Source organism: Parasteatoda tepidariorum, chromosome X1 (assembly GCF_043381705.1).
Source record: "Parasteatoda tepidariorum isolate YZ-2023 chromosome X1, CAS_Ptep_4.0, whole genome shotgun sequence".
Lineage (NCBI taxonomy): Eukaryota > Metazoa > Arthropoda > Arachnida > Araneae > Theridiidae > Parasteatoda > Parasteatoda tepidariorum.
The window spans coordinates 78,731,991-78,754,184 of NC_092214.1; the positions used below are offsets into that span (position 1 = coordinate 78,731,991).

General features: G+C 27.8%; 1 protein-coding gene across 2 annotated transcripts in view; it reads left to right on the plus strand.

Annotated features, from left to right (window-relative positions):
- The window catches only part of LOC107446986 (major facilitator superfamily domain-containing protein 4A), a 109,444-nt gene that overhangs the window by 68,030 nt on the left and 19,220 nt on the right, over positions 1 to 22,194 (plus strand). For both annotated transcript variants that reach the window (XM_016061781.3, XM_016061780.3), the window contains exons 2-6: positions 5,556 to 5,751; positions 11,350 to 11,562; positions 17,608 to 17,698; positions 19,535 to 19,650; positions 19,719 to 19,811. In XM_016061781.3, the coding sequence (XP_015917267.1) occupies positions 5,556 to 5,751; positions 11,350 to 11,562; positions 17,608 to 17,698; positions 19,535 to 19,650; positions 19,719 to 19,811 (709 nt within the window). The remainder of the gene's footprint in view (positions 1 to 5,555; positions 5,752 to 11,349; positions 11,563 to 17,607; positions 17,699 to 19,534; positions 19,651 to 19,718; positions 19,812 to 22,194) is intronic.

Sequence of the window (22,194 nt, forward strand, 5' to 3'; positions counted from 1 at the left end):
GAAGGATATATATATATATATAATTTTACTGCTATTAGTTTTTCCTCTTCATTGAAAAAGCCGAAAACGCCGAAATTTATGAATTGTCTGATTAACTCAAAACTCATTATAATTTTGCTTTACTATGGCGGTAATATTAATTTAATAAGTTTATATCACTCGATTATTTTGTAGATAATGAAACAAAAAAAAAACTCTTTTACCTTGAATCTTTCTGTGTAAGTTAATTTTTGGAAGATTATAGAAATAAAAACGTAATTAATATTGAAAGCAATAAAATTCAGTTAAATTAGCGCAAATATAAATAAATGATTTACGAGTAAATACTATTAAACTTTTTATTAATTTATACTGTTAAAAATTAACGATATCTGTGCCTTTTCTGTTAAGTGATGACCATAATCATTTAAAATTTGTGTCGAATAATATATACTTATGTCGAATAAATCAATCAAAACTTTGAGCAAGCAAGGAAGTTTTAGTTTTATCGAGAGAAACTTCTAAAAAACACTTAATAAACTGTATACTGATACAACACTGATACTTGTAAAACACTGATACTGCGTGTTTTAAAACTAATATTCTAACAAATTATCCATACTAGTATTTAATAATTACACGAAACAAAATAGAAGCATACATAAAAAAAATAGTTTAATACATATTGAACGTAAAATAAAAGGAATTAATTAATAATTATTGAACATGCAACTTTTGAACAAAAATTTATGAATAATTGATATATAATTATAATTTGGTTTCATAATTTTAACTAATTTTTAAAAGTAATTTCTTTAAATTTGGTTTTATAACGTGGTTCAAACACAGCTTTAAATTAGATTGAAAAGACTGTTTCAACATCAAGCAAATTTTAAACAAAATTTAAATCTAACATTTTTTTAAAAGCTCTAAAAAAAATTTGAGATAGTATTATGTTGATTTTATAACTGCTGTGAGTTAGTAACAGTTACTAATGACTGTTAGGTAAAATTTTGCTAGCAGCTCCCCTTATGCTATACTCGAATGTCTATAAGAAGAAAATTCAGGAATATGTGAAAGTAAAGAGCTTTGTGATCAACTTCTTAAAGGTAGAAAATTTTACTTCAGTGCTACACTAAATAAACTAATGAAATTTTTCAGAAATGAAAAATTATTAAAAGATTTTTTAATAATATTCATCTATTCGGAAAGATATCGGGTCGTTAGCAAGTTTTAAAAAAAATTTATATCGTTTTTTAAATATTTAAGCAATTTGTCCATTCTAAAGCCTAGATAATTCTTTACAGCAAGACATCATGTGCGTGATTCTACATATATGAAAACATTTGAAACATGAAATGTTTCAAAAACATTTCGTTAAAAAATTTGAAAACATTAAAATTCTATCAATAAAATTCTTCATATGTTAGTTAATAATAGCATGTAATAAGCAAATGGTTGTATTTCACTTTATTTTTGTACTTATATTTATTAACTTGCATTTGAAAGGCAAAATAGACATGTTAATGATATTTAAGAACATCTGAGTTCTAAGACAAAATATACATTTATTAGCACTCTTACTATACCCACCTTCATATCAGGGTATATTTACAATACTAATAATACAACTAGCACTACTTTAAACTATATTCATCATTCATATAAAATATACATCATAAACATTTATTGAAACATGTCGATAACACGTGATAAAGAGTATGTAGATGAAAAATTAGAATTTTTCTCAACAAACTCAAAGTTCTCAACAGACAATATCGAAAGCTAAATAAGAATGATTACTATCAAAAACCTGGATAAGTAAGAGTTTTCAGTTTGCATGGTTAAAATTAAATTATATCTATATTTACTAATTACTAATATTAAAATTAACATTACTCTAATCTACATTCGTTATTCATATAGGCCATGCTTTTTAAACATATCTCTTATATTGAAAGATAATAAGCATGCAAGAGACTAATCAGAATTTGTGTTCTCTAAAACTTGGATTAGTAGCAGTTTTCCCTATACATAGTTAAAATTAAACTATATTTATGTTTTACTTTCTCTTGTAAGCCATGTTAATGACAAGAGTTAAACACCTTTATTTTGAAAATAAAACAAATCTTGCAAATGTGACTTCATTTCGAAAAATAAATTATCAAGCTTGTGTTTTAACAATGTTTTTACATTTTAATCTCTCTTTCTTTTCTTTTTTAAAGAAGTCGTATATTTAAAATTCGATTTCTCAGAAACTATTCAAACCTATTCTCAAATTTTGTATACATTAAAATGACGTATATACCTCACAATTCAAAATTTTTTCGACTATTACTTAATAAAATAATAAATAATTACTAAAATTTATTACACTCGAAAAATAAAATTCCTTTATCCTTTGATAAAGGAATTTTATAATTGTGTGCAAACATTTTTCAATTCGCTTAGAAAGTTCTTGAGATATGGCGAAATACGCAAGAAATAAAATTAACATTAAAAGGTCCAAACTTAGGATCATTCTCCTGACCAAACTATGGGGATCATCTTTCCCATATTGCGGCTAGCCCCTATATTTTGGGGGTCAAAAGTCCAAACAAGTTGACAGAAAGGTATGTTTTATTCAGAGAAAATAAGTTTTTGTGTCTAATTTAGTAACTTAAAATATCATCTGGGCACCAAGGTTGAGTCTTAGAACGTGATGATCCATAATCATTAAAAGAGTCAAAAGTTATTCAGGGCGGTCCATTTTTTTTTTGGCGCACTAATAAATAGTTTAATAGTTTAAATATTTAAAAAAATTATTAAAATCCCTTAAAGATTCTAAATTTTTTGAGGAATGAAAATGAATAAAGAATGTTTTTTGAAGCTTTTTCGGCCGAAAAATAAAGAAATCTTAGATCAAAAGTTATTCAGGCAGGTAAGTTTTTTTTGGCGCACTGTACGTTGTGAAGTCCAGTTAATTCTTAACGGCATTTGGAGTATCAGTACCCAAATAGTGTTTCACGTTATCCGAAAGGTGTTCCACGGAACCCTAGGGTTCCGTTGAAGAGTTAAGGGAGTTCCGAAAGTCAAGAGTTCTGTTTTTCAAACCAGGAATAGTTTTTAAATTTTTAATTATGTTTAAATCTAATTAATAATCAATTAACAATTTAATATTTCGGTTGTTTTTAAGAAATTAATAAAAGAAAAATGCCAAGTAAAAAGAAATATTTTTTTTAAATGAATAATTTGTATAACAATAAATTTAATTAGCTATGAAAAGGACCTTCACTTATAAGAAATTGCCTTAGTATTTTTCACCCGGCTTTTTAAATCAAAATAAAATAATTAAATTCACAAATAAAGAAAGATGTTTCCCTAATAACCATTTTCAACGCTTTTAGCAACGTTTATGTCTTTTTAGTTTTCCTTTCAAATAAAACATTAATTCTGTTTATTTTATTCGTTTTCAGCTTATTTTATATATACCGAAAACAAATCCATTACTAGACTAGATAAAGCTCAAAGATTGCGAATTTAATCGTGGAACATTATATATAATATTAGATAATTTATGTTACATGCTGTAATAAAACTATGTAAATAAAACGATGGAAAAAATGCATTCCTCTAATTAAATATTGTCCAAATAAAATACTATTTTATTGGTTTATATGCTCGCTATTATTTTAATGTGCTTTAATTACACATGTACTTTAATTAAATATGTACAATAATTAATTATTAAGTCGGGGTTCCGCTAAACGAAGTTTAATCATTTAGGGTTCCATAGCAAGAAGAAAAAAATTGGGAACTGCTGATTTATAGTTATTGCTTTGCTTCGACATTACGTATCTAAACTGTAGGTTAGGATCATTGTAAGAGCTTCAAATATGCTTTTAAAATTCCACTGAATATGTATAAAAAAACCTGAAAAAAAAGGATAAAAAAAAAAAGATGCCTAGTATTTCCTAAAAGAGTGATCACCCCAACCCTCATCAAAATATCATAAATTTAACAGTTGTGACTCACCCTAAGTACATTGGCGGTAAAGTAATAACCCACACTATCTTATTATTTGGCTACCATTATGAAGGCACCCAATAGCTTTTGATGTTCTTCCCCCGACCCATCGTAATCTCTAATTCATGGGCTGTCAACGAAGATCAATATGGAACCACTTCGGTATTGAGATTGAGATCGATTCACTTTTGAATCAATTGATTAAAATTAATAAACATAAATTAGGAGCATTCTAAAAAAATATGCTAAAATAATTTTAAAAAATTTTAAATTAATTTCCCGAAAAAAATTTTAAACTTTACAAACCAAAATTTACATTCAAATTAAACCTATTTCATTTTTATTAAAAGTGATAATTAAAAAAAAAGTGAATAAAATATCTCTTAATTTAAAAAATTGTTTTGAAAAACTGTTTTCAAATATTGATTTTTAATGAAAAAATTAAATTATACATTAGAAGTAGTTCCAATAATCTCTAAACTTTTTTCTCTCTTGTGAAAAACGATGTGCAACCTTGTTTAGTAAAAACGGTTATTTAAAAAAAAATTAAAAACAGCGGCAGTTTTTAAAAAAAATTAGTTTAGGACATCATGATGGATACCTTCTGACTAAAGAGCAAATTATGGGAAATAATTATTCATAACATTTAAAATAACAATAATTGTGTATAATGTAATTATTAATAATGTATTATTAATGTAGTTATTAATGTTTACAATAATTATTTATAATAATAATTAATATGTAATAATAAGTAATATACAATTAATACATCCCTTCCTTAGGAACTTATTTTGAAAGCTTGTTTGATAAAAGTTTTGCTATCAATAATTGAATTATTTTACTTGTTTATTTATTAGAAGGAGTCATAATAATATTTAAACATTAAAACTTTTTATCTAATTGTGCGAAACAATCCTCAACAGTCCTCATAAAAGCTAAATTTAAAAAAAAAATGCAATAGGGAATGTTAAGACTAGTTTTGGAAGTCAAGGACATTGTAACTTAAAGATTTAACCAAGCCAACAAGAAGAAATAATATTATATTAAATTCTAATGCGTATGTATATTGTTGAAAAATAAACGAAATTTTTTCCCCCGTCGACAGCAAAGAATTGAAAAGCGAAATATCAAGTGAGTGAGCAATCATGAATATACAAATTTCTGAATAATTTTTTCTCTCTCCTGAAACATATTGAGCTGGGAAGAAATTGCATTTTATAAGCGTTCATATGAACTAAGAGACTGACTTATATATTTCTTAATTATACTTTATAATTAATACAGAAAATAAACTTGAATGTTTTGTTTAAATAGTTGAAATTGAATTGAAGTGTACCATTTGTAAAACTCTTTGGATATTAACCGTAGTTCTTGCTTTCATATAACTCTTAATGGATATAATATTTAGGTACCTATCAATTATTCTTTTTTCAAGATCTAGCATTGTACTTTATTGGTGATGAGTATCATTATGATATGGTTATTGTACCATTATGTAAAACTCTTTGGATATTGTAATTCTTAATAGATATAATAGATACAGTGACATCAATTATTCTTTTTTTCAGAATCTCCCATTATGCTCTATTGGTGATGAGTATCATTATGATGTGTCTTACAATGGCCATTATTCCCTTTTGTAAAGCTCTTTGGATATTAGCTTTTGTTCTTGCTGTTATGGGATTCTTCATGGGTTTAATAGATACAGTGGCTAATGTTTCAATGATTCGAATATATGGAAAAGATGTCTCCCCTTTCCTACAGGTAAAATTAACAATTTAAACAATTAACAATAATTAACACTTTAAAAATATTAAAAAATATTCTGTCTATTCAATAACATAATCTCAAACATGTGGGACCGAGTGTATCATCGTAGAACTGTTCTATAGCATCTGTATAAATATGATACAACAAAACTTTAATTTGTACTTCATAACTTCTATAAACTATACTGTTATTTATAAAAAAATACACTAACTAATCAAACTAATTCTGTTATTTGTAACGCAAATGTTGAAAGAATATGTTTGAAATTCAATAGTTTTCTTGAGATAAATATTTTGTGCTGCGATTAGTTTTACTACAAGATTCAAAAAGTCTAATCGCGCACATAACAAATAAATACATGGATTATAAAGTTAAAATTCAATGATGTTATTTATGATGAAAATTAAAGTAATTTTTAAGAAATAATTTCATTCGTTGAACTTAAAGTATTAAGATAGTTAAAGCAGGATTTTTTTGACTGAGACTAGATTTGAGAATTTTATATAAGAGGGTCTTAAAAATATGATTTTTTTTTGGTTCTTTTAAAAATAATTAAAATTTTAAAAATTAACGTAGGATTTTTTTTGATCGTCAGAGTTGAAATTTCAAATGGCGATTTTTATAACATAATTTAGTTCGGTTAACGTGAAATATTACTATAAAATAAGTTAATGTAATATTTTTTTACTAGCACTAGAGTTGAGAATTTAATGTAGAATGATTTTCAGATTATAAATTCAACTTAATAATAGAGAGAAATCAACAACTCTAGCGGCAATCCGAAGAATCTAACATTACAGACATGTGAAAAAGGGGAAGGGGAAAAAAATTTTAATAATAAAAAAAAAAACCAACAACTGGAGAGAAAAAAAAAAGGATGAAATTTTTATAAAAAATATGGAAAATAAAAGATGTAATCTTTTCATCAGCCCACACGATTATATCCGCATAAAAGAGCGCTTCTGATATTGTGTCAATATAGCCAAAGCAAAATATATTAATAAAATAGTGTGAGGAACACTCAAAAACTTTTTTTACAAAAATTACAACCAATAAAATAGAACACAATAAGTAAAAATAACACGTAAAAACAGAAAATAAAATAAAAGAAAAAAACAGAATAAAACAAAATCTATAAAGCGAGTAGCGAATTCAAATGTACTTACATGAACGGTTAGATATATTGATGACTTAAATTTGCTTTTAGTTATATTGATGACGTATTATCTTTAATTTTCAAGATTATACTATTTTATTAAAATATCTGCTTTGTTGATTTATACGATAAAAGAAATGATTTTAATTTTAATATAAATAAACTAATTACTTGGAATTCTAATGTTTCTAGGAGCATCTATTTAAATACCACTTTTAATGAAATGAATAGAATTAAAAGAATATGTAGTAATATTTATTTATCCAAAAAACAAATCGATGAACTCTTTCAAAATTTGATAAGAAGCAATGGATACCCAACTAAAGTAATAAAATTCTATATAAAATCATTGAATTAATTGTATATTTTTGTGGACATATTTACTAAAAAAAATTTCTTTGTTAATTTATATAATTTTCCCATGTGCAAATCCATTTCGGGTAAATCCATTGTCCAAAATTATTTACTAAATAATTTCTTTGTTAATTTGTATAATTTTTCCATGTGCAAATCCATTTTGGGCCAATCCGTGGCTAAAATTATCTACTAAAAATTTCTTTATTAATTCATACAATTTTTCCATGTGCAAATCCGTGGCTAAAATGATCTAATAAAAATTTTTTTCTTTGTTAATTTATATAATTTTTCCTTGTGCAAATCCATTTTGGGCAAATCCGTGGCTAAAATTATGTGCAGAACAGGCAATATGTTTCTCTTTTCTATTTTACATTTTTTCTTAAATAAATATTTATTTTCAAAAATTATTTATGGTCAATTTCTTTAAATTATCCAGTGTAATATTACCTTGCGCACTTCCATTTCGGGCCCATCCTTGGTAACTAACAAATCAAACGCACTTCAGCAATGCAGTAAGAACGGCACTTTAAAACAAAACTCCTCTAGTTACGCTCAATTTTAGCTTTTGTTTTCATATTTTGCAATCTGGCAATCTTGTTACGAAAATATTTTTTAAATCATTCCGGAAAAATTTCCCGTTCATGTAAGTACATTTGAATTCGCAACTTGCTTTATAGATTTGGTTTTATTCTGTTTTTTCTTTTTCTTTTATTTTATTTTCTGTTTTTACGTGTTATTTTTACTTATTGTGTTCTATTTTATTTGTTGTAATTCTTGTAAAAAAAAATATTGAGTGCTCCTCACNTTTTATTTTATTTTCTGTTTTTACATGTTACTTATTTTTACTTTTTGTGATCTATTTTATTTGTTGTTATTTTTATAAAGTAAAAAAAAAATATTTGAGTGCTCCTCACACTATTGTATTAATATATTTTGCTTTGGCTCTATTGATACGATATTAGAAAGCACTCTTTTATGCGGATATAATCGTGTGGGCTGATGAAAAGATTACATCTTTTATTTTCCATATTTTTTATAAAAATTTCATCCTTTTTTTTCTCTCCAGTTGTTGGTTTTTTTTTTATTTTCCGGATCTTTTATAAAAATTTTAACCTTTTTTTTCCCCAGTTGCTTGTTATTTTTTTTATTATTATTTTTCTTTCCCCCCCCCTATTTCATACGTCTGTAATTTTCCTTTGTTTTATCTTCATTTTGAACTTATCTAATGAGTTCTGTTTACTTGTAGCTTATGCTCAACAAATGAATCTTATTGTTTTTTTCAATTTTCTTCGTGTTTTTTTGCATTTATTTATTATGTTGTTTATATATATATATATATATATATATAATTGGTTGGTAGATATATTAGATATAGATATCCCATTGAAAAAAAAGTTACTTCTGATTACAGCCTATAGATCTTATATGTTTCTATATGCGTTAAAATATATGGTATTGCGTACCATTTACTAAACACTGGAGGACATTACCATCAATATCATCACAGATTCAGTGATGATAGTTCTGTTGCTACAAACAGAAACTGCAACATTTTGGCATATACAGTTCGACTTAAGATATCCCCCCACACTTTCTAGAGATTTGAGGTCATTAATAGGGTCATTCATTGACATGCACCTTAAAATCTTTAAACCAACATTGTGATGATCTTGCAAGGTAAATGGAGCCATTGTCAACATTTTGGCATATACAGTTCTACTTAAGAAATCCCCCACGCTTTCTAGAGATTTGAGGTCATTAATAGGGTCATTCATTGACATGCCCCTTAAAATCTAAAAACCAACCTTGTGATGATCTTGCAAGGTAAATGGAGCCATTGTCAACATTTTGGCATATACAGTTCTACTTAAGATATCCCCCACGCTTTCTAGAGATTTGAGGTCATTAATAGGGTCATTCAATCACATGCAACTTAAAATCTTTAAACCAACATTGTGATGATCTTGCAAGGTAAATGGAGCCATTGTTAAAATTTTGGCATATACAGTTCTACTTAAGATATCCCCCCACGCTTTCTCGAGATTTGAGGTCATTAATAGGGTCATTCATTGACATGCACCTTAATATCCTTAAACCAACATTGTGATGATCTTGCATGGTAAATGGAGCCATTGTCAACATTTTGGCATATACATTTCTACTTAAGATATCCCCCCACGCTTTCTAGAGATTTGAAGTCATTAATAGGGTCATTCATTGACATGCACCTTAAAATCTTTAAACCAACATGTGATGATCTTGCATGGTAAATGGAGCCATTGTCAACATTTTGGCATATACAGTTCTATTTGAGATATCCCCCCACGCTTTCTCGAGATTTGAGGTCATTAATAGGGTCATCCATTGACATACACCTTAAAATCTTTAAACAAACATTGTGATGGTTTTGCATGGTAAATGGAGCCGTTGTCAGCATTTTGGCAAATACATTTCTACTTAAGATATCCCCCCACGCTTTCTAGAGATTTGAGGTCATTAATAGGGTTATTTATTGACCTGCACCTTAAAATCTTTAAACCAACATAGTGATGATCTTGCATGGTAAATGGAGCCATTGTCAACATTTTGGCATATACAGTTCTACTTTATCCCCCCACGCTTTCTCGAGATTTGAGGTCATTAATAAGGTCATTCATTGACATGCACCTTAAAATCTTTAGACCAACATTGTGATGATCTTGCATGGTAAATGGAGAAATTGTCAACATTTTGGCATATACAGTTCTACTTAAGATATCCCCCCACGCTTTCTCGAGATTTGAGGTCATTAATAGGGTCATCCATTGACATGCACCATAAAATCTTTAAACCAACATTGTGATGGTTTTGCATGGTAAATAGAGCCATTGTCAACATTTTGGCATATACAGTTCTACTTAAGATATCCCCCCACGCTTTCCAGAGATTTGAGGTCATAAATAGTGTCATTCATTGACATGCACCTTAAAATCTAAAAACCAACATTGTGATGATCTTGCAAGGTAAATGGAGCCACTGTCAGACTGGAAAATCCGATTTAGGTTAACAATTCTCACATTTAGTGGCAATAAATGAATTTATAGAGTTTTATTTATCGTCGGCAGACTCCATAAAGCATGTGAGAAGGGCTAGGTTAAGCTTGCCACCATAGCTAAAGTATTCCGCGCAATTAATGAGCCTCTACCTGGAGAAGAAATCCTCATCTTTTCTCATGATTTTTTTTCTACTCTCATTTGCTTGTGAAAAGCTTTTAGCATGGGTACTGCTCAATACGTCAAAACCTCGTGCACCTAAGCCTTGATCTAAACTTAACGGAAAAACTGTAGAAAGGATATATGTTAAGCGCTATCTGTTGGATAGTTTTTAACCTATATCCAGTAGCTCTGGGAGAAAAATACGATTTATAACATAATGTCACCTATACAAAAGTATTTCTTCTTTCTTTAAAAAAAAAACTGTTTTCTTGTTATAATTTTATTATATTTGAAAGCCTCCTGTCTAATTTAAGACATCCTGTATATTAGTATACCCTGGCAAGTACACCGTTCAGGAAAACGAAATAAAATTTTTGTATAAAGGTATGCGTTAAAAATATAGTTGAAAAAATAGCATGAAAAAAGACTGGAAGAAATCAAATAAAATGTTTGTTTTTTTCAAATTTTTAACACGTTTACAATTAGTATCACAATAGAACCAGCTCAGAAGACAAAGACGAACATTGATATAGTCTCTTGGATTTGCAAAAGAAATATTGTACCAACTCCATTTTAAAAAAATTTTTAACTGTTGCATTTTGATGAGAAAAAATCGGTATTACTATTCGATAATTTTGAAATTAAATATGTAAGGTCTTAATCGAGCTGATGTTCATTTATACAAACGGTGTGCTCGGTCTCTTGGTGATGATATATTTCCACCATATGTCCTGTTGGCTAGCATGTCCTTTAACTCCAGCTTATCCTTTGTCATTCCTTTGAGCAGCTTTTTTTCAGCTTAAATATCAATTTACAACATCTAATATGACTTTATGTATTGTAAGAATTACGAAGTCCCCTATAGAATATTTCATTATTTTATAGGCTTTGCATTTTTTCTACGGTGTTGGCGCCTTTATTAGTCCTATGATAGCTCAACCATTCTTGTTAAATGAAGACTGTTCGCCTTTTATAGACAACAATTCAAAACCGGTACATATTTTGGGAGAAGATGAATCACTTCCGGCTAAAACTTTAGTGGAAGCTCAAAGAATGACTCATATAGACAACGTTTTTTGGATTATGTCCGCTTTAATGGTAAGTAATTCATTATTTAACTACTTGGTAATACCGCAAACTGGTGTCCCCTGAATCTTTGACACGCTTTATTATCTTTAAAACAGCAGCATTTTTTTCTAAATTAAGTATAGAATACATTCAATTTTAATTATTTCTTCTTTTCATTTCATATATATTTCACTTCCTTTTTTAATCCATGTTTATAATTCATAATTAAAAAAATGCCAAACCATTACGTTAAAACTTCTAATAGCCCTAATTAACCGTCTAAAAACTATCAAATTAGAAAAACAACATAACAAATGAAAAAAAAATATAATAAAGAGTTGTATACTGGTATACATGTTGTACTATGTATGTACTTTGTATATTAAACCATCTGAAATGAAAGAGTGTTGATAACATGCTGGTCTCTTCCAAAGAAAAGGATGGGAATTTTTCAGATATAGTATAGTTTGTCAACAGAAAGAACTCCTCGCGCCACAAAATTTAAGGCCGTTTACTGTTATAGAAACAACTTACATAGTTTCTATAGCAGTAAACGACCTTTACTTACATTCACATTTCAAAGAGAGGAGCTTCTCTTTCCCCCGCTTCCTTATCTCTCTCTGATCCGAGACCTGTCTTAAATATTGACCGAACAACCCTACGTGAAATAGTTAAGTAACCATAGTCACCGCTACTGTAGAAGACGACGAATGGCGAGGGGAGTTTTTTCCATATCTTTGTGGTTGACACTCTTTTTATTTAGGCAATCCATTTTGTGGTACCTAAAGGTTTATTTTTAACAATCTTACACAGAGAATCTGTAAAATAACATAGCATAAGTTTCATACCGCTCAAAATTTGATAAAATAGTCAATAATATATTTTGACCATATAGTGGTTGATATCGCAATAATTAAGGCTGAGTTTATTTAGTACATTATTCAAAATGGAAATATTTCGGCAACTGTTTAGGTCTGTGATTGCGACTACATGATTTTATTATACAACGAAGGTTATATTAAGTTGTCATTTGCACTGCAAAAAACTCAGTAAATCTTTAGCCAGTATTTGGAGCAAAGTTTCTCATTAGGTGTTTTGTTTCATCGAAACACCTTCTTTTAGTACAACCTTCTACTGATAATTGGAGCTAATTAAAATACCAAAATATGGTAAAATTGAGCTCCATTTTATGTGGCCAGTAAACGAATATCAATTTTGGTTTTTTTTCTTCAAAATACCTACTTTTAGTTCAACCTTCTACAGATATTTAAGCTAGTGAAAATACCAAAATATGGTGAAATTGCGCTCTATTTTATGTAGCCAGCAAACGAATATCAATTTTGGTTTTGTTTCTTCGAAACACCTACTTTTAGTTCAGCCTTCTACTGATATTTAAGCTAGTGAAAATACTAAAATAAGGTAAAATTGAGCTCCATTTTATGTAGCTAGTAAACGAATATCAATTTTGGTTTTGTTTCTTCAAAACACCTACTTTTAGTTCAACCTTCTACTGATATTTAAGCTAGTGAACATACCAAAATATGGTAAAATTGAGCTCCATTTTATGTAGCCAACAAACGAATGTCAATTTTGTTTTTTTTTCCTTCAAAACACCTACTTTTAATGCAATCTTCTACTGATATTTGGAGCTTGTAAAAATACCAAAATAAGGTAAAATTGAGATCCGTTTTATGTAGCCAAGCCAGCAAACAAATATCAATTTTTGGTGCAATGTGGCTCGGAATTTTTAACAGTGTATAGTGAAACGTCTATTTAAGAGTAAACGGTCATTTTTTTTTTTTTTTTTGCAAACAAATAATAGTGACTGGGTGGTTCAATGATATTTCGTCGACTTAGATACGTAATAAAACTTAAAGTTCTGCTGATTGAACGTTTCTTTTAAGATGACTGTGTATTGGAAATATTTCTTCTAAATAATTTTGCTTCTGTGGTGTCGATAAGAAAATCAAAGGTGTCTTTCTCAGCTGATTACCGAAAGACAGAAATATTTTTCTAGAAAATTTAACTATTTGACAAAATTTTGCATCGCATCCTTGTTAGTGAAGTGCCTGTTTTATGACGAGTCCTTCAAAGAATTTTCACTGTCATGAAGAAAAAACTCAGTGTCTTAAATATTTTCCTGGGACTATATTTATATTATGTGAAAAGAATGTTGTAATATATGAAAGTCACATAAGTTAATATGTTTAAAAAAACAATTTTGAATTATAAAATTCCAGTAAACACATTGAGATCGCAATTTTAATTTTATTTAATTTTGTTGTTAAAAAAGAAATTAGTGACTTTTATTTTCAACATGTATTACATTTTTTACAACAGCCTACTTTTATTTTTTTAATTTTGTCTTCTTGAAGACAAGTTTCTCTTCTTTACCAACCATATTCTATTCAGTTGAAAAAAACTTTTACATCATTAATTTTTTTAAACTTCTAAGCAAAATTTTAACTATTTAATTTTAAAATTGATAAATAAAAAAAATAAAAATAATAATTTTAGTTTTGCATAATTCTTTGGAGAAATGCAGGTAAATAAAAATACGAAAAAGGAATTTGCAGTTATAATTTTTTTTCTTCAAGAAAATCAGCATTGGATCGATCTAAAATACTTCATTAATCTCCCGAAATACCGAGAGTGTATGAGAAAGTAAGCATAAAGCTCATTTCTTAAACAGAATGTTTCAAGCATTTAGTGCACTACAATTTTGCCGGTTCCAGGTACCTGATGAAAATTGAATCTTTAACCCGACCACACTGTTAGCAATTTTTCAGAAAAAATGGTTAAATAACAATTTATTTAATTTCTATTTAAACAGATTAAAACTAAAGAGTCAAATAACCTTAAATACGATGGCATTCAAACTGTTAACTGCGAAAAAAACCGTTTATTAACTGCTTTCACCTGGGATGATAAAACACAAAGATGGCAGTACCATGAAGCTGTTTTACTCAAAAATGTCTAGTATTTCCTATCTCTTACGATAGGGTAAACAACCAGAAAAATGAAAAACTGTTCATTTGAAGAAGCACAACTTAACCATAACCTAACTACGATGTCCAGTTAAATTTCTTTTTTACTGTTCTGAAACCATTCTAGTAATAAATGGTTAAAAAAAAACGAATAATTTTTTTTTTCATGATTCATTCATACTTTTTTTAAATATGTAGGTCCACTTATGCTGCAAATGGAATAAAATGTTTCTAAGACAGTTTTTTGTTTAGTTATGCAAAATATAAAGATTTCTACGTTTTTAAAATAAAAACTACCTTTAAAAAATTGTATTTTCACTTTTTGTTATAAGAGTTGTCTCATATTTAACATATCTAGGAAATTAATCTTCAATGATGCTTAAATTAATATTAGCATTAGAGTAATTAGCATGTTATTTGTAAGAAAATATTCAGTTTCTGTTTGCAATTGTTATCTTCTACACTTCTATAAATGCTAAGATTAAAATAATAAAAACATGTTATTGCATTAACTTAATTACTGAAAGCAAATTTAGTAAGAGAGTAATATACATTTTTCTACAGTAACCTGTAAATTTTATTTATTATGATAGCATTAACTTTTGAAAAATATCAAAATAATTCCTTATTTAAATTTTTATTTATCTAACTATCATATTAATAAAGTTTAAATAGTTTTCAACATTAGGTTTCTGAATATTCATATCTTCTCCTAAGCAAACATTTCTGTCTTTCCATTTTATCAAAATTTCTCTCGATTAAATTTCAACTACTCAAAAGTAAAATTCCTAAACAGTTATTTCAATTTGATCACGAAGAAACTGATAAAATATATGGATTTCTAGTAACATATATATAATTAACTTTACTGTTACTATAATTATGAATACGGTGGTGCCTAATACAAATGAATGTTACAGGAGAAATTAACTGAGTCTGAGTAGTCGGTACCGGATCTTGAGGCTAAAAACCGAATCCGGACGTTCGTTGCTGGGTAATATAATTCTTTTGCCGGGTCCGGGTAATAACCGAGTGACAAAAATCTGGTCGGGTACCCAAGATTCATCTCTAGTATTTAAAAATGTGATGTCACTATGTGAGAACAATACTATGGAAGATGAAAAATATTAGGTATTCTACAAAAACCACCCTTTAGAATCCTTATCATAAATGAAAACTAGTAATCATACGCATTGGGAGTCGAAAATTAGTATTTAACTCTCCGAATTTGACCAAATACAGTATTGACCTCAGATGTTATAAACATCAAAATAGGTTGGATTATAAGTTGAAGGTGTTTCGTCTTTTAACTCTTCTCTGTTTCCTTCAACAATCAGACCTCTCTTCTCGTTTATTTCTCACACGTACGTTGATTTATCAAATTTCGATAGCTTTTTTGCTTAAATATGAGTTTGCGACCCCCCAATGTATTTGTCTTTATTTTTGCTAGAGATTCAATAATTACAACCGGTTAATATGATTTATGCTCAGTTAGTTAACGAAGCAAAATTCTTTGAGCCTCGCGGAAGTTTTAGTTAAGAACGAAAGCGTTTTGTTACTCGGTTCAATATTAGTTTGCGATCCCGAGTGCATATACTTTTTGTCTTCATTTTAAATAAGGATTCTTAGAAATAAATAACAAGGGTGATCTTTACGGAAGTAAGATTGAAGCTAGGTTATTCAACTTGGAACAAAATTCTTTGTGTCCAGCGGAAATGACTATGCTTTTATAAGGCTTTTTCGTTGCATTCATATTTTCTGTGTTCAAGCAACTCTCTCCAACCTGCAAAAACTGCTCTTTTTTAAATCTACAAAGCTTTCCCTGAAAAACTCTAATGAAAACATAACAAATTTAGCAAAACCTAGCAGGGCAATAAATAGTAAAAAGATCTGCATCTTAAGAAATATTACTTTTTTTTTTCTCTAAAAACTAATTATAAGCTGGGAAATTTATAAAAATATTAAAATATAAAGCCTGAAAATAAAAAATTGTCAGTAAGAAATATTTATTTTTCAAAACCCATTTTACATTTATACTTCTCTGCAATCTTTCTATGGGAGAAATCATCTACAACATATTTAATAAAAAGAATTTTCACCTAATATAACACTTTGTAGTATTATACGATCTTGCATCATAATTAAAATAATTTTCTGTTAATTTTTACAAATTTGTCTAACTGTAAAGGGCCTCTGTTAGCAATAGAAATAAGCTGGAAATGTTTAAAAGTAAGATCGACTAGTATAAACATGAAAGTGAAGATAAGTAATATTTTTTTAATGGAAGTTGAATCTCTATTTAAGTAAGGTCTTGTCTTCAGTTAAGTGTAAATTAAATTTATCAAAATTAGGTCAAGTTAAATATTTATCAGAAGTAAACCTTATAACGGAAAAGGGCTCTTTACTAGTGTATCGAATAATCTATATTGAAATATAAATAATTTCTTTAATCTAATATTAATCTTACCATAAAAATGGGATCTAAACTTCGGAAAAAAGTAAATGAATTAGCGTTATAGAAAGTAAATTAAATACATCTTTTTTTTTTATTGGCTAACACTTCATGTTGGTTGTTTTTAGATGATCGAAATAAACCTTTTATAGGTTTTTTTCAATCAAATATAAAGTTTTAATTTTTAAATGGTATTGCGCTTTAAACAGTGAAAAATCTCTTTTGGTAAAAATTATTTAAAATTAAAATTATTTAATATTAAAATTATTCAAAATTAAAATTACTTAAAATAAAATAATTTTCATTATTGCTTAGACTTTGAATTTAATTTTTATTCTGATGCCAATTACGACTGCAGTTTAAGTAATCATCATTCAATTAATATCTATTTAATATAATTCAGAAATGTTAATTTTTGCTAAAGCAAACAAAAATTCATTGCTTGTTCAAAATTAAAAAATTCCACGTTCAAAAATTCATTCATCAGTGGAAAAGAAAAAATTTGGTCTTTTTAAGTAATAAATATTTTTCCTAAAGAACTACTACCAAAAGTATTACCAAGTTGTTATTTATTTTACTTATGTTATGCAAAAACTGAATAAAAATATACCCTCAATAATTATTATTTATTGTCAGGTTCCTGTCGTGCTCCTCAGTTTTACCTTATTTGGTAAAGATGTATATTTAAAAATGATGGGAAGAGAAGATTTGAGTGCAAATAAACAAGGTCTGTATTTATCATTCTATTTTCTTGAGAAAAATTATGTTTCATTTTTTGTCACCTAAGATGCTTAAATTAGTTAACTTGAGATTTATCATGATTTTTTTATAATATTTTATTCCTGTTATCATCGGTTATGAATCAAGAAACGGAAATTAATTTCCAGGACGGATCTAATAACTCCAGAAAATAATATCGCAACTAATATCATGCGACCTGATGTCCTCCTGTGACTGCGAAAGTCCTCTTTAAGTGTAGAATGATTTTCTGCTCTCATGTTTTTAATGTCTTTAAAATCCTTAAACCTCGATCTCCAAAATATATTAAATATATTTTCGCAACTATGTACCAATTTAATATGTGATCTAATGTAATACACTCCGGTATTTGACTCCAAAAATCACTTTTAATGTTCCCTTTCAGTGTAGAATGATATTAAGCTTTGACGTTTTTAATGTCTTTAAAATTCTTAAACCTTGATGTAATAACTTCCAAAAATCTTACATCAATTAAATACAAATTTAATATTACGTGATCTAATGTAATAACACTCCAGTATTTGACTCTAAAAATCACTTTTAAAGTTCTCTTTCTGTGTAGAATGATATGACATTTTTAACGTCTTTAAATTCCTTAAACCTCGATCTAATTACTCCCAAAATATTATAGCAATTATATACCAATTGAATATAATGTGAACTAATGTAATACACTTCGGAACTTGGCTGTAAGAGTTAACTTTTAAAATCGTCTTTCGGTGTAGAAGGATTTTCAGCTCTGAAGTTTTTAATGTCTACGGTATCGTTAAAATTTGTTATTTTAGCAAACTTAAATTTCAGAAATCAAAGTCTCCAAGAGGTTTGTCCGAATGACTCATCCACAATATTTGTGAAACTAAAAAAACAAGGTTTAAGAATATCGAAATCATTACGAAAATTCCCCGTCTAAGCTGAACGAAAAAAAGACTAAAAATTGTTCATGAAACTTATACATTCATGTACAAAAGTGCCCATCTATAGGTGACTTATGAATTTAAATAGACATGTAAATCCTACGAAGTTTTCAACAGTTAAGTCGATAGGATGGAAGATTAGGTCAGATCGAGACATTAATTGCCCACTTCATAATCAAAATATGTTGTTTTTTCAATCCAACTTGTTATGTATTAATTTCATTGAACGTCTGCTGCCAGTTACATTATGCCCACAGTCAGTGGTCAAATTATTAGGCGCACTATAACATTCTATGTAAAATCTCACTAATCAGGTCATATTATACAGCTTGATTGTTTTTACGCGACTTTCACGTTCGTGCATTAATTTCTTAAATTAGACGATATATAATATAAATTGGATAAATTAAACAATATATTATATAAATATGGAATATGTATTATATCAGGTATAATATTAGTATATTATAATAATTAGATCAAATTATTAGACGCACTATAGCGTTCTAATAATTACACGTTTTGTACGAGTTTATATGCAATACTTTTATATTTAAACATGTATGTAATGGGTTTTTATTCGGGAGATTTTCCATATACCTCCTATTTGTATTTATTTTTGAAGTATTGCATTGCAATGTTAACCAATTGATGCACGAACATAAGCGAGTGTAAACCGGTTTCAGCCGCTTAAAAACAATAATGCTGTATAATATCACCTGATAATTAAGATGTGATCAGGGATAATGTAATCAGGGACTGTAGGTGAAAAAGTATTCAATGTGACGGAATTTAATGACTCAATAATATAAAGGAAAGAATCTACTAAGTGGGAGGAACATCAAAATGGGTTTTAAATACTTGCTTATTCAATATTTTTTGCTTTCTAGAAAAAGAAATTCCTGCCCCAGATGAAAAATATGACACAAGTCCAGTTTCAGCATTACAAACTATTGTAATTACATTATTATGTGCATCACTGATGTTTTTGTACGATGGATTACAAGTATGTTCCTTTTCTGTCACTTCATTAAAAATTTTATTTCTTCATTACAATTATTTTAATATTTTTAGGCCATATATGGTGGATATTTATACTCGTACGCTGTAAAAGGTCCCGTTAATTTGAAAAAATCAAATGCAGCCTATTTGAATGCATGTTTTTGGGTAAGATTTTTCTATTTTTATGAATTTATTTATTAATAAGTTACGCTGTTCTCATATTTAAAAAAATATCTTACTGAACAGCGTATTTACAAACTAAATAGAATTGTGTAGGGCAATACTAGATGAGCATTTAATAAATTTAGAAGTATTCAGGCTATGCGGTTTCTCATACTCAATAAGGAAGTTTGAAGATTTTAGAGGTAGTTTTTTTGTACTTCGCATGGACGGGAAAAATTTAATTTTTCTTCTTCTTAATTTTGTAGTGAATCATATTAGAAAACTGAGAAAAAAGTCTGATTTGTGTCTCTTAAAAATTTAAAAGTTTGAAGTAATTTTCTAGGCAGTTTTCGTACTTTTTAAAATGATAAGAGGGTTTCTACAAATTTCACTATTATTATGAAACAAGATTTGTTAAAAAGGACACCGGTATTCTTGGGGATCATCCCCCAAAGAAATATCTTTTCTTTCGCCTGTTTTCTTTCCTTATACAATCTTATTTCGGTGTATGAACATTTATTGTAAGGTATCATTTGTTTTTTAATTTTGTCTTATGATGCAAATTAATATTTGTAGAAAACCCCCATATAATTTTGAGTTTCTTTTAAAGAGTACAAAAAACTACTTAGAAAATTGCTTGAAATTTTTTTAATTTTTAAGGTATTCAAATCGAACCTTTTTCATTAGTTTCCTAATACGATTCACTAGAAAATTATAAATAAAAAGCAAAAACTTTTAGGCACATGCGCAGTATAAAAGAACTGCTTTAATTACTAATACATTGCACAGTTCTCAACAATTTTTTTCAAATTTTAAACCAAAAATTTTGTAAATAATTTTAAATTGCTCTAAAAATTTTCTTCAATTTTATTGAATAGGCTTTTTATTTTATAACAAAAAAGCGTACGAAAAAAACTGATTTTTTTTTATAAAAATGTCCTTATTTTCATAAATACTTCCGATAGGCTTACAAAATATTGTGCACTATTTTCCAATTTCTTGTCCGATATATATATATATATATATATATATATATATAATAATAATTTTTCCATTACCATTATTTACTCAATTATGAAAAACAATATTTATTAATTGTTTCAAATAAATGCGATTTACCAATTTTATGTCAAATTTATGTGTCAAATTCATGTTTAAAGATAAGATTTTTTTATTATCCTCAAGCCGCAATTATGAACAACATTATTTATCAACTGTTAGTTGTTTCAAAGAAATGTCATTCTCCAATTTATCTCACAAATACATGTTAAAAGATAATGGTTTTCTATTGTTCTCAAGAACGCAATTATGAATAACAATATTAGTAATTGTTAGTTCTTTCAACGAAATAATTTTTACAAAAATATACTTAAATCCAACAAAAATTTGCTTAAAGGTAACATTTTTTTAATTAATTTAAACTAAGCAAAATTTATGCTCAATTGTGCAATTCGCAAATTCATGTCGCAAATCCATGTTTAAGATAATTTTCCCATCATCCTCATGCACGTATGCATAACAATATTTATTAATTGTCAGTTATTTCAAGGAAACAATCTTTATAAAAACATACTAAACTATAGTTTACTTGAAGGTAACAATCTTTTAATTAATTTCAACGGAACAAAATTCATGCGCAATTGTGCATTTCACATGATCTTGTCGCAAAGGCATGTTTTAAGGTAATAGTTTAAACAATCACGCAATGATGAAAAACAATATTTATGAATTATCAGTTATTTCAAAGAAACAAATTTTACAAAAAAAAACAGACTCAAACAACAGTTTGCTTAAAAGTAACAATTTTCCCATTCATTTAAACTGATCAAAATTCATACGCAAAAGTATAATTCGTGTCCCAAATCCCTGTTTAAAGATAATAATTTAAGCAGTTTAAACAAACACGTAATTATGAATAAAAATATTTAGTAATTGTCAGATTTTTCCACAAAAAAAAGTTTTCACAAAAATATAATTAAATCCAACAATAATTTGCTTAAAGGTAACACTTTTTTTTCCATTATCTTAAACTGCGCAAAGTGCATCGGAAAATTGTTAACCATTTTTGTTTATTGAACTTGCCGTTAGCTGAAGTTTATGAAAGATGTGCTCATTTGAATGGAACTTAGCTGTTGACAGTGACTAATTTCTCCGCCGACAGCTGTTCACAAAGTGAAAAGGGTGGAATTTCTGCTTTGTTTCACGAAATTTACTTTCATCCAGCATGACTTGTTTTCGAATTAGGAGCATTACGTGTTTTCAATGGCGGTTTGATGAAAGTTAAAAAAATAACAGAAATCTTTGACTTTCTAGCGAAGAATTTAAGAAAAGCTATAAGTTAATTGCTGTGGAAAGACGGTTAAACAATTTTAGCTTTGAGCTTTGT